Source organism: Aquarana catesbeiana, linkage group LG01 (assembly GCF_042186555.1).
Source record: "Aquarana catesbeiana isolate 2022-GZ linkage group LG01, ASM4218655v1, whole genome shotgun sequence".
NCBI classification, from domain to species: Eukaryota; Metazoa; Chordata; class Amphibia; order Anura; family Ranidae; genus Aquarana; species Aquarana catesbeiana.
In genome coordinates this window covers 106,320,534-106,334,019 of record NC_133324.1, presented here as the reverse complement: position 1 = coordinate 106,334,019, position 13,486 = coordinate 106,320,534, and the positions used below count along the sequence as shown (strand labels likewise).

Sequence of the window (13,486 nt, the reverse complement as noted above, 5' to 3'; positions counted from 1 at the left end):
GAGGTCTATTCATAGTGCAAAGAGCTTTCAGAGAAAGGCTGACTAAATGGCCAAAGATATCAGCAAACGACCCTGTAGCATTAATAGAGTTTGCGGATTTCCTTCAAGGCTATGTGGAGGCCATTCCCAATGTTAAAGGCCCAGCTATTCTAAATGATTGTAAAGAAAACCACAAGCTTCTCAAGAAACTGCCTGAATGGGTCGTGCGTAGATGGAGTCGCATCGTTGTGGACGAAATAGACAAGTCTCAAGAATACCCAACCTTTGCTCGTTTCACAGAGTTCCTGCAGAAGGAAGCCAAGATAGCGTGCAACCCCATTGGCTCCCCCTTCCTCCTTAGTACCAAGACCACAGATGAGAGATTTCCCAAAAGAGCCAAGGCGCTCAACACAACCACTCAAATGAAGCCCTCCACCTCCAGTGTTCCAGAGATCTCAGCTTCAAGACCAAAACCACCCTGCCTAGTCTGCAAAGACAAAACCCACAGTGTCACTAAATGTCTGACTTTTGCAGCAAGGACCATTGATGAAAGGAAGGCCTTCATTTATGAAAACCACCTCTGCTTTGGTTGCTTAAGAAAGGGCCATACTTCAAAAGACTGCAAAGGAAGACACACATATAGCATATGTAGTTGTCATCATCCAACCTGTTTGCACATACAGAGAAACACTGAGCCTGTCAAAACACCAAACGATGATTCAGTAGCTACAGGAGATAAGGTAAACGACAACATTCCCAAAGTTATGTCCCATACATTGACAAGGCATACTCTTGCCACCTCCTGCATTGTTCCAGTTCTGTTGTCAGCTGTGACGGAGCCTCAGAGAAAAATGCTCATATACGCCTTACTTGACACGCAGAGTGATTCAACTTTTATTTTGGCAGACCTGGTATCTAAGCTAAGTGTGAGCACCAAGCCGTTACAGCTAAAGCTCAGCACCATGACAGCCATTGATACAGTTATATCAAGTCAAATTGCTCACAGCCTGCAAGTGCGTGGTTTCCACTCTAAAGCTATAGTCCAACTCCGTCAAGCCTATACGAGAGACTTCATTCTAGTAGATCAGTCTCACATCCCTACCAAGGAGACTGCACTTCAGTGGCCACACCTCAAGCATTTAGCAAACAAGTTACAGCCACTTCATGACTGCAAAGTCGGACTGCTGATTGGTTACGATTGCCCATCAGCACTGGCTCCCTTGGAGGTCATTGCAGGCTCTGAAGATGAACCCTTTGCTAAAAAAACTATGCTCGACTGGCGCATCATAGGATCAGCAAATCCACATCTTGATAGACATGGACAGATGGACTTCTCTGAAAGAAATTATGAAGATAAGTACGTGTCTCAAGATGACATTCGTTTTGTGCAGCTTCTCTCTGAAACCATAATGAAAAGGAAAGATGGACACTATGAAATACCGTTAGCCTTCAAAGACAACAGTCAACCAACACTACCAAACAATAAGAAGTTGATCATCATTCGACTTCAACATCTAAAGAAAAGGCTAAAGGCAAATAAACAGTACTACGAACACTACACTGCATTCATGGAAGAAACGATCAGAAAGGGTGATGCAGAACCAACCCTTTCATTATCAGAGGAAGAAACAGTGTGGTACATCCCACATCACGGGGTTTATCACCCCAAGACGCCAGACAAGTTAAGAGTCGTCTTTGATTGTTCAGAAAAATTTCAAGGCATCTCCCTAAACGACACCTTAATGACAGATCCCGACCTGATAAATTCTCTAGTGGGAGTCCTCTGTCGCTTCAGGAAGGAAGAAGTTGCTGTGATATGTGACATTGAAAGGATGTTCCACCAGTTCTACACCCCCCCAGAAATGCACAATTACTTAAGGTTCCTTTGGTGGGAGAACGGCTAGTTAGAAACAGAACCAAAAGAACACAGAATGGCAGTTCACCTCTTCGGTGCCAGTTCATCTCCAGGATGTGCCAACTTTGGCCTCAAGTATCTTGCACAACAACACAAGGCAGAGTATCCTTCAGCATCAGCCTTCATTGAGAAGAACTTTTATGTTGACGACGGCCTAACCCAGTGGTTCTCAACTTGGGAGTCGAATGATGATTTGCCAGGGGTCACCAAATCCTGGGCTGTTCCTGAAGCCCGCACCGCTTTCCCAACCTTTTTGCAGCTGCCCAGCAGGGCTGTTCCTGTAGCCTGTGGTCACGCAGCAGGGATGTCCCTGGAGCTTGTGGTCGCCCAGCAGGGCTGTCCCTGGAGCCTGTGGCCGCCCAGCAGGGCTGTCCCTGGAGCCTGTGGCTGCCCAGCAGGGCTGTCCCTGGAGCCTGTGGTCGCCCAGCAGGGATGTCCCTGGAGCCTGTGGCTGCCCAGCTGGGCTGTTACTGGAGCTCGCGGCCGCCCACTCAGCTTCTTCACAGCCGCCGATTCAGTTCACGGAATGGCTGGGAGCCAGAGACTAGAGGTAAGCTGACTGGTGAGAAATGTGAAGTGAGAGGGGCTGGAGGAGACCCTATCTCCTGATTTTGGCATATGTGTCACTGCTATGAGACACCACAAAGTCAGAGACACAGTAAAGCCGAGGACGCAGTGAGTAACACTACCTGGGATTATAGTTGCCATTAAAAGTCCCCACTACAGTTCTCAGCTCAGCAGATGACCTTGATCAAGAGCACCTAAGTTGGCTGATCAGAACTCCCTCCAGCACTGCCACTCATCCCATTCTCCCCCCCACCTCCCCCACCTCCCCCACCAAGGAGTAAGAGAAGGAATAAAAATCGAGAATACATGGAAGGGAGAGGAAAAGAGGGGGAGGAACAAAGAAAAAGGGAGAGAAAGAATAAGAGAAAGAACAGAAAGACGGATAGAGAGAGGGATGGGGGAAAAAACCCCAAGAAATTAGGATAGAGAGAGATAAAAGGGAAAGAAAGGAGAGAAAGAGTGGTACATCCTAAAATGTACCATAACGGGTTTTAATACTGTACGAGTGGAAGGTTCTCAGGGAGTGCTAAATGTCTGTAGGTTAGGGATGCAAATTACTTGTCTTGCCTTGGGTGCTGACAACCCATGCTACGAAAATAATTTTACTGTTAGGGGTCCCTACAACTTGGGAAATTTTAGCAAGGGTCATGACACTAAAAGGGCTGAGAACCACTGGCCTAACCAGCGTTTCAACAATCAGTGAAGCTACAAATCTAATCCTCGAAGCGCAAGGGTTATGTAAAAATGCTGGCTTAAGACTGCATAAACTCAACTCTAATAAAAGGGACGTCCTGTCTTGTGTAGCTCCATCAGAAAGAGCAACAACTAGTGAACCTCTCAAACTTAACCCAGACTCAACATCAGAAGGACAAGTACTTGGTATTCAGTGGTCAATTGAAAACGACACCTTCAGTTTCAGCGTTGACATAAAGGATCGACCCTCAACTCGTCGTGGTATCCTGTCAGTCATAGCCTCTCTTTACCATCCTCTAGGCTTCATAGCTCCCTTCATACTGAGTGGCAAGTGAATTCTCTAGGAACTTTGTCGCAGGGGCATCAATTGGGATGAAGCACTTCCTGAGAGCTTAAGCCCACGGTGGGAGGCCTGGAAGAGTAGTCTGCAAGCTTTAAGAAAAATCTAGATACCCAGATGCTACCATCCTATTTCGGTAAAATAGTGAAGGTGGAACTACACCACTTTTCTGATTCCAGCAACGTAGGATATGGTGCCTGTTCGTACCTTAGGTACAAAAATGACAGAAGTCAAACCCATTACAACCCTTGCCTCACAAGTCAGTGGACAAACTGATATTCTAAATCGTCTGAACAAGTTTTCCAGTTGGTTAATGCTCGTCAAGGTGTTAGTGGGTGACAGAAGATTGCAAGATAAGAAGGACTATGTATCAAAACCCTCAATTATTGAACGTCCTATTCAAAAGCTAGTAGTTCTCATAGAAAGTAAATGAGTTACCAGTTTAGTGATACACTAGCATAGCACCACACAATACAGTAGCCAGTCACAGAAGTACCTACAAGCTACATTGTGTAAGACTCATGTTTTATAGTGGCCATGGTTATGTTCTGTAAATAACGTATGACTCTACTGCCCCGTACACACTGTCGGACATTGATCGGACATTCCGACAACAAAATCCTAGGATTTTTTCCGACGGATGTTGGCTCAAACTTGTCTTTCATACACAAGGTCACACAAAGTTGTCGGAAAATCCAATCATTCTGAAGACGGTGACGTAAAACACGTACGTCGGGACTATAAACGGGGCAGTAGCCAATAGCTTTCATCTCTTTATTTATTTTGAGCATGCGTGGCACTTTTTGCGTCGGATTTGTGTACACACGATCGGAAATTCCGACAACGGATTTTGTTGTTGGAAAATTTTATAGCCTGCTCTCAAACTTTGTGTGTTGGAAAATCCGATGGAAAATGTGTGATGGAGCCTACACACGGTCGGAATTTCTGACAACAAGGTCCTATCACACATTTTCCGTCGGAAAATCCGACCGTGTGTACGGGGCATAAGTCTTATTCATTATAACATAATTTGGTGGGAATGTAACTGTCCGCTTGTCACTTTAAATCTTTGTTCAGCACTGAATGACAGGTGGAACCTTTTTGCCTTCCTCTTCTTTCTCTGGGGAATCTTTTAATCACAAGACACTTCCTGCTTCCTCTAGTTTTGCAAGGGGCTTTCATTTAATTCAGCATCCAGGCAATGCAGCAGTACCTTGTGGGAAGGAGACAGTCTATGGAAGATTTCTAAAGTTTAAAGTTGGTAAGCGGAGCAAGGTATGCCGTAAAGGTGCATTGTCATTGTCAGTATATACAGTATCTCACAAAAGTGAGTACACCCCTCATATTTTTGTAAATATTTTATTATACCTTTTCATCTGACAACACTGAAGAAATTACACTTTGTTACAATGTAAAGTAGTGAGTGTACAACTTGTATAACAGTGTGAATTTGCTGTCCCCTCAAAATAACTCAACACACAGCCATTAATGTCTAAACCACTGGCAACAAAAGTGAGTACACCCCTAAGTGAAAATGTCCAAATTGGGCCCAAAGTGTCAATATTTTGTGTGGCCACCATTATTTTCCAGCACTGCCTTAACCCTCTTGGGCATGGAGTTCACCAGAGCTTCACAGGTTGCCACTGGAGTCCTCTTCCACTCCTCCATGACAACATCACGCAGCTGGTGGATGTTAGAGACCTTGCGCTCCTCCACCTTCCGTTTGAGGATGATCCATAGATGCTCAATAGGGTTTAGGTCTGGAGACATGCTTGGCCAGCACATAACCTTTACCTTCAGCTTCTTTAGAAAGGCAGTGGTCGTCTTGGAGGTGTTTGGGGACGTTATCATGTTGGAATACTGCCCAGGGGATCATGTTCTGCTTCAGTATGTCACAGTACATGTTGGCATTCGTGGTTTCCTCAATGAACTGTAGCTCCCCAGTTCCGGCAGCACTCATGAAGCCCCAGACCATGACACTCCCACCACCATGCTTGACTGTAGGCAAGGCACTCTTGTCTTTGTACTCCTCACCTGGTTGCCGCCACACATGCTTGATACCATCTAAACCAGTGGTTCTCAACTCCTGTCCTCAGGACCCACTAACAGGCCAGGTTTGCAAGATAACTGAAATACATCACAGGTGATATAATTTGCTGTTCAGTGATTGCAGTATTCTAGTCTGCATCTCCCCGAGGTAATACTTAAAATCTGGCCTGTTGGTGGGTCCCAAGGACTGGGGTTGAGAACCACTGATCTAAACTAAATAAGTTTATCTTGGTCTCATCAGACCACAGGACATGGGTTCAGTAATCTGTGTCCTTAGTCTGCTTGTCTTCAGCAAACTGTTTGCGGGCTATCTTGTGCATCATCTTTAGAAGAGGCTTCCTTCTGGGACAACAGCCATGCAGACCAATTTGATGCAGTGTGCGGCGTATGGTCTGAGCACAGGCTAAACCCACACCCCTTCAACCTCTGCAGCAATGCTGGCAGCACTCATACGTCTATTTCCCAAAGACAACCTCTGGAATGATTCTGAGCACGTGCACTCAACTTCTTTGGTTGACCATGGCGAGGCCTGTTCTGAGTGAAACCTGTCCTGTTAAACCGGTGTATGGTCTTGGCCAACGTACTGCAGCTCAATTTGAGGGTCTTGGCACTCTTCTTATAGCCTAGGCCATCTTTATGTAGAGCAACAACTCTTTTTTTGAGATCCTCAGAGAGTTCTTTGCCATGAGGTGCCATGTTGAACTTCCAGTGACCAGTATGAGAGAGTGAGAGCGATAACACCATATTTAACACACCTGCTCCCCATTCACACCTGAGACCTTGTAACACTAACGAGTCACATGACACCGGGGAGGGAAAATGGCAAATTTGTCCCAATTTGGACTTTTTTCGTTTAGGGGTGTACTCACTTTTGTTGCCAGCGGTTTAGACATTAATGGCTGTGTGTTGATTTACTTTGAGGGGACAGTAAATTTACACTGTTATAAAAGCTGTACACGCAATACTTTACATGGTAGCAAAGTGTCATTTCTTCAGTGTTGTCACATGAAAAGATATAATAAAATATTTACAAAAATGTGAGGGGTGTACTCACTTTTGTGAGATACTGTATGTTTTTAGGCATAAATGGAGTCTATGCTGTTAGTTAAAACATATGCTGTAGACAAACCACATGTTTGAACATATAGTCATGTTTTCCTTAAATGTTTAATGTTAACTTAGATATATGTGTAATGAAAATGGAACACAACTTTGTAACTCCACATTTGTAATTCTGTTGTAACCCCCTTTTTGGTGATCTCTGTAAACTAATGTATTGTATGTCATTTTACAGTTTTCATGGTGCAAATGGTGCTTACGGTGCTTATGGTGCTTAAGGTGTTTAAGGAGTCAAAAGGATTAACCTCTGTGGTGTTCAACCTTCATGCACACCTTTGAGGCAAAAGAATAAAAGTACTGCACCCGTCAGAAGCTCTCCTCTCGTTATTTACTCAAAGCCAATGGGGCCGCTACAATGCCCATCATGGCAGTGTGTGTCTTACCATGCCTTTTGTTTACAAATACAGAAGTAGCTTGGATTACGAGCATAATCCTTTCCAGAAGCATGCTTGTAATCCAAAGCACTTGTATATCAAAGCAAGTTTCCCCATGAGAAACAATGGAAACTCAAATAATTAGTTCCACAGTCACTGCTGGTGTATGCAGTACTGTATGTGGCCAGAGGTGCGGGGGCAGCGGTGTATGCAGTACTGTATGTGGCCAGAGGTGCGGGGGCACCGGTGTATGCAGTACCACATGTGGCCAGAGGTGCGGGGGCACCGGAGAAACTCTGAGACACTTGGAGACATTCAGAGGCACTTGGGAACGGAGTGTCTCAGAGCATCTCAGAGCGTCACCGGCGCCCCCACCTCTCTGGCCACATCCAGTACTGCACACCCCAGCGGCTTGAATCCTGCTCATCTTGCAAAACAACGCTCGCAAATCGAGTCAGAATTTTTTTTTTAAATAGCTCGTATTGCAAAATGCTCATATACCGTGTTACTCGCAAACCGACATTTCACTGTAGCTTGCTTGTTAGCCCTACAAAATTCCAGACCTGAATATTCACCCTGCCCCATAAATTCCAATGGGGTTCACTGCAAAGTTTGAAAAATTTTAGCAATATGTGAAAAACTGTTTAAAACTGGCCCTTCTGATCAAAAGAAGTCACATCTAAATATTATGCTGCCTGGTATTGAGTTAATAGCAATTTCTGCCTGAAGCTTCTTATTAATGTAAAATTTGCTCTGACTAAATACAGTTTTTCTGTTTCTTTTCTCTTTAATCTAGTGACATCTAATGGAATAACCATGTACACACATCTTCATGAAAAATTACTACAAAATGCTTGACAACTTCTTTTCTAAAACACTATTTTTTATAAGACATCCGTGTATTTGGTGTTTTCAAATCAGCACCTAAGGGGCATATATTGCTATCCACACTCCACCGGACATCACAGCATACATACCTCCCAACCTTTTGTGAAGGGTTTTAGGGACCCCTATTAGCAAAAGTATTTTGGTATAGGGCACACGCCCCCTTAAAGGAGAATTGCAACAAAAAAATTAATTAAACCCACAAGTGCTTTTTTTTTACCACTACTATTCCTTTATACTGGCTTTTCAAATGTACAAATTTAACAATTTAGAAATTGGATGAAAGGTTTAGCACTGGGAAACACTTTTTGAAAAACAAAAAGTGCATTTTATATACAACTATATAGATCAGATCAAAATTAGGGACAACTGAGGAGGAAAGAGGGGCTTTATTCCAAATCAGGGATAGTCCCTCAAAATCGGGGATTTAGGCCAATATGTTTTCTTCTACATGTTTTTGGTTAAAAAAATCCCAATAAGCATATATTGATTGGTTTGCACAAACCTTATAGGGTCTACAAACTATGGGATATATTTATGGAATTTTTATTTTTTTTTAATTTTTACTAGTAATGGTGGCAATCAGTGACTTAAAGCGGTACTGCGACATTGCGGCGGACAAATCGGACACTAAGTGACACTTTTTGGGGACCAGTGACACTAATACAGTGATCAGTGCTAAACATATGTACTGCAAAAATAATCACTATACTAATAACACTGGCAGGGAAGGGGTTAACATAAGGGTTAAATGTGTGCCTAGGGAGTGCTTGCTAACTGTATGGGGGGGTGCTTTTACTATAGGAAGGCAGAGATCCATGTTCCTGCGTTGTAGGAATACAGGATCACAGCCTTTCCTTCTTATAGAACGGTGAACTGCCTTGTTTACATAGGTAGACCGCTGTTCTGCCTGTGTCCCGAACGATCAGCGGGTCCCGGCCGACATTGTGTCCACCGGACCCGCTGATTGGCTCCCGCTGTGTCCAATCACAGCGGGAGCGGGTCACCGGCGCCCCAGACCTGAAAGTGCAGGATCACATACAAGTACGTGATCCTGCACAGGGGAGCCACTTTGCCTCCTTATATGTACTGTACTGTATGCGGTTGGAAAGTGGTTAAAGTTAAACAGGTAGACTAAAAAAGCACTATTTAAAGTAAAAATATATGTAAAGTGTAAATATACCCAATCAAGCGTCCCAGAGAAGACGGAGGTACCTATGTATAATCAACCCTCAGTACAGACTCCCCTCCCTCAGTACAGACCCCCCTTCACTAAGTATAGACCCCCCTCCATCAGTACTACCCTCCTCCATCAGTACAGATCCCCCTCAGGACAAACTACCGCCTCCATCAGTACAGACCCCCCCAGGACAAACCATCCCCCTCCATCAGTGCAGACCCACCTCAGGATGAACCCCCCAATAAGTGCAGATCCTAATCAGGATAAACCACAACCCCCCAATAAGTGCAGACCCCCCTCAGGATAAACCACCACCCACCCAATAAGTGCTGGCCCCCCTCAGGGTAAACCACCCCCCAATTAGTGCAGACCCCCTCAGGATAAACCACCATCCCCCCCAATAAGTGCAGACACCACCTCAGGATAAACCCCCCTCCATCAGTGCAGACCCCCCTCAGGATAACCCCCCAATAAGTGCAGACTCCCCTCAGGATAAACTCCCCCTCCATTAGTGCAGACCCCCCTCAGGATAACCCCCAATAAGTGCAGACCCCCCTCCATCAGTGCAGACCCCCCACAGGATAACCCCCCAATAAGTGCCTACCCCCCTCAGGATAAACCCCCCTCCATCAGTGCAGGCCCCCCTCAGGATAACCTCCCCAATAAGTGCAGACTCCCCTCAGGATAAACCCCCCCTCCATCAGTGCAAACCCCCCTCAGGACAAACCCCCCCAATAAGTGTAGACTCCCCTCAGGATAACCCCCCCATGTATAATGAGCCGCAGCACGTGTGAGAATGACACCCGGGTGTGGGCCACAACCACCCCCAGCGACGCCACTGATGAGGATGTCGAGGGACAGTCCAGTCCACTGCCAGAGTGGAGGGGAGGGCTGAAAGGGATCCTTTTTGATTTCCAGGATTTAACTTTAAGAAAAAATTGAAACAAATAGTTTTAATGTTTACTTACACTTTGCAGTGAGCTGCAGTTAACACCCAGTCAGCTTTTATTAATGTTCCAGCACATTGGGATCTTCCTGTCTTCAGTAGAGCCATATATGGTCTAGAGTGAGGAGCAGCTTCCCGTCCTCCAATGATGTCACTGCACTCACCTGTACAATAATAGGAACGCATTATGAATAAATCAAATAGCAATCAAAAGACAATGTCCTTTTTCACATTGTAAACCCCACTGTCTCACTGCCTAAACTGGTGGAGGAATTATCGGTGTATAGCCAAGTCTCCAATTTCCAGATTAACCACTTAAGGACTGAGCCTATTTTTAAAGTGGTTGTAAATCCTTACAGACCACTTTTACTTACAGGTAGGCCTAGATTAAGGCTTACCTGTAGGTGCAAGAAATATCTCCTAAACCTACATGGTTTAGGAGTAGGGTGGCCACGTGTCCCGGATTGCCCGGGATTGTCCCTTATTTGAGTTTTTTTGTCCCGTGTCCCGGGTACCTTCATTCCGGGACAATACAGTGTCCCGGAATGAAAAAAAAAACACACCGCCGGCTTGTACCAGTCCGACTGCCACCCTTATCATTTTACAGTACAGTATACTTCCTTAAACACACACAGATATGCGCAGCTATCTGGTTGCTAGGCTAGGGCCGCCCGCCCCGCGTCTAGCAACCAGTGACATCAGCTGGCAGCGTCAGTCACGTGGGAGAGTCAGTGCAGTGGGCACCCGCACGGCGCACTCTAGACTCTACACGCTACGGCTGAGCAGCGCGCCTCTGAAAGAGAGAGCAGCCGCCAGCCTGCCAGCAGAGCCAGTCCAGTCCACGCTTACTAGCCTGCCCAGTGCCCAGCCCCAGTCAGTGGTGGTGCCTGCCAGTCCCGGACCCGGAGCCGCCGCCCAGCCGACTACAGCAGCCACACATTGCCAGCGGCCAGCCAGCAGCGCAACCCGGGCCGACTCCGAGCTTCCCGCCTGCCCGTGACTGGGTCCTGACTGAGCCGCCTCCTCGTCCGAGTCTTCCCTCCGGCTCCCTCCCGCCCACGAGGACCGCCCGCCAGAGTACGTCCTGAAAGGTTAGTGTAACTTCCACAATCAGTGAGCAATGCATGCACACAGCACACTCCCTCTCTCAAATCTGCTGCTGTCCCCAGAGACCCCCACCACCCCCCTCAGTTCTGCTGCTGTCCCCAGACCCCCACCCCCCTCAGTTCTGCTGCTGTGTCCCCCACACAGCCACACTCCCTCTCAGTTCTGCTGCTGTCCCCCACCCCCCTCAGATCTGCTGCTGTCCCCCACTCCCCCTCAGTTCTTCTGCTCTCCCCCTCCATCTTTCCTCCATGTCCCCCTCCGTTCTGCTGCTGTCCCCCTCCATTCTTCCTCTGTGTTCCCCTCCGTTCTTCCTCTGTGTCCCCCTCTGTTCTTCCTCTGTGTCCCCCTCCATTCTTCTTCTGTGTCCCCCTCCATTCTTCTTCTGTGTCCCCCTCCATTCTTCTTCTGTGTCCCCCTCCATTCTTCTTCTGTGTCCCCCTCCATTCTTCTTCTGTGTCCCCCTCCGTTCTTCTTCTGTGTCCCCCTCCGTTCTTCTTCTGTGTCCCCCTCCGTTCTTCTTCTGTGTCCCCCTCCGTTCTTCTTCTGTGTCCCCCTCTGTTCTTCCTCCGTGTCCCCCTCTGTTCTTCCTTCGTGTCCCCCTCTGTTCTTCCTCCGTGTCCCCCTCCGTTCTGCTGCTGTCCCCCTCCATTCTTCCTCCGTGTCCCCCTCCGTCCTGCTGTCCCCCTCCGTTCTTCCTCTGTGTCCCCCTCCGTTCTTCCTCTGTGTCCCCCTCCATTCTTCTTCTGTGTCCCCCTCCATTCTGCTTCTGTGTCCCCCTCCATTCTTCCTCTGTGTCCCCCTCCATTCTGCTTCTGTGTCCCCCTCCATTCTGCTTCTGTGTCCCCCTCCATTCTTCCTCTGTGTCCCCCTCCATTCTTCTTCTGTGTCCCCCTCCATTCTTCCTCTGTGTCCCCCTCCATTCTTCCTCTGTGTCCCCCTCCGTTCTTCCTCTGTGTCCCCCTCCATTCTTCTTCTGTGTCCCCCTCCGTTCTTCCTCCGTGTCCCCCTCCGTTCTGCTGCTGTCCCCCTCCGTTCTTCCTCCGTGTCCCCCTCCATTCTGCTGCTGTCCCCCTCCGTCCTGCTGTCCCCCTCCGTTCTTCCTCTGTGTTCCCCTCCGTTCTTCCTCTGTGTCCCCCTCCGTTCTTCCTCTGTGTCCCCCTCCATTCTTCTTCTGTGTCCCCCTCCATTCTGCTTCTGTGTTCCCCTCCATTCTTCCTCTGTGTCCCCCTCTATTCTTCCTCTGTGTCCCCCTCCATTCTTCTTCTGTGTCCCCCTCCATTCTTCCTCTGTGTCCCCCTCCGTTCTTCCTCTGTGTCCCCCTCCATTCTTCTTCTGTGTCCCCCTCCGTTCTTCCTCCGTGTCCCCCTCCGTTCTGCTGCTGTCCCCCTCCGTTCTTCCTCTGTGTCCCCCTCCATTCTGCTGCTGTCCCCCTCCGTCCTGCTGTCCCCCTCCGTTCTTCCTCTGTGTTCCCCTCCGTTCTTCCTCTGTGTCCCCCTCCGTTCTTCCTCTGTGTCCCCCTCCGTTCTTCCTCTGTGTCCCCCTCCGTTAGTGCCGTTAGTGGCGGCACCAGCGCGCATGCCAATCACAGCGCCGGAGCCGCGATACCCGGAAAGAAGATGATCGCTTCGTAGGAGAAGGGACAGCGGTGACATCACAGGCTCCCTTGTCAGGTAAGTGACACATAATGGGCTACTATGCGATGCCCATTATGCTTTATCTTTGCAGGGAAACAGAGGAAGTAAACTCATCAGGGTTTACTTCCTCTTTAAGACCCTGTGTTTACAAGTTAAAATATTTTTTTTTTTGCTAGAAAATTACTTAGAACCCCCAAACATTATATATCTTTTTGTACCCCCCCCCCCCCAGAGAATAAAATGGCAGTCGTTGCAATACTTTCTGTCACATCGTATTTCCGCAGCGGTCTTACAAGCGCACTTTTTTTGGAAAAAATACACTTTTTTGAAATAAAAAAATAAGACAACAGTAAAGTTAGCCCATTTTCTTTTATATTGTGAAAGATAATGTTACACCGAGTAAATTGATATCCATTATGTCACGCTTGAATATTGCGCCCACTGGTGGAATTGTGACAAACTTTTACCCTTAAAAATCTCCATAGGCATTTTTTTACAGGTTACCAGTTTTGAGTTACAGAGGAAGTCTAGGGCTAGAATTATTGCACTCACTCTAATGCCCCGTACACACGGTCGGACATTGATCGGACATTCCGACAACAAAATCCTAGAATTTTTTCCGACGGATGTTGGCTCAAACTTGTCTTGCATACACACCGTCACACAAAATTGTTGGAAAATCATTCGAACGCGGTGAC

General features: G+C 47.2%; 1 protein-coding gene across 2 annotated transcripts in view; it reads right to left on the bottom strand.

Moving 5' to 3' along the window:
• Positions 1-13,486, bottom strand: part of LOC141133260 (granzyme A-like) — a 163,068-nt gene that overhangs the window by 59,420 nt on the left and 90,162 nt on the right. For both annotated transcript variants that reach the window (XM_073622536.1, XM_073622528.1), the window contains exon 2: positions 10,070-10,211. In XM_073622536.1, the coding sequence (XP_073478637.1) occupies positions 10,070-10,155 (86 nt within the window). In that variant the 5' untranslated portion in view covers positions 10,156-10,211. The remainder of the gene's footprint in view (positions 1-10,069; positions 10,212-13,486) is intronic.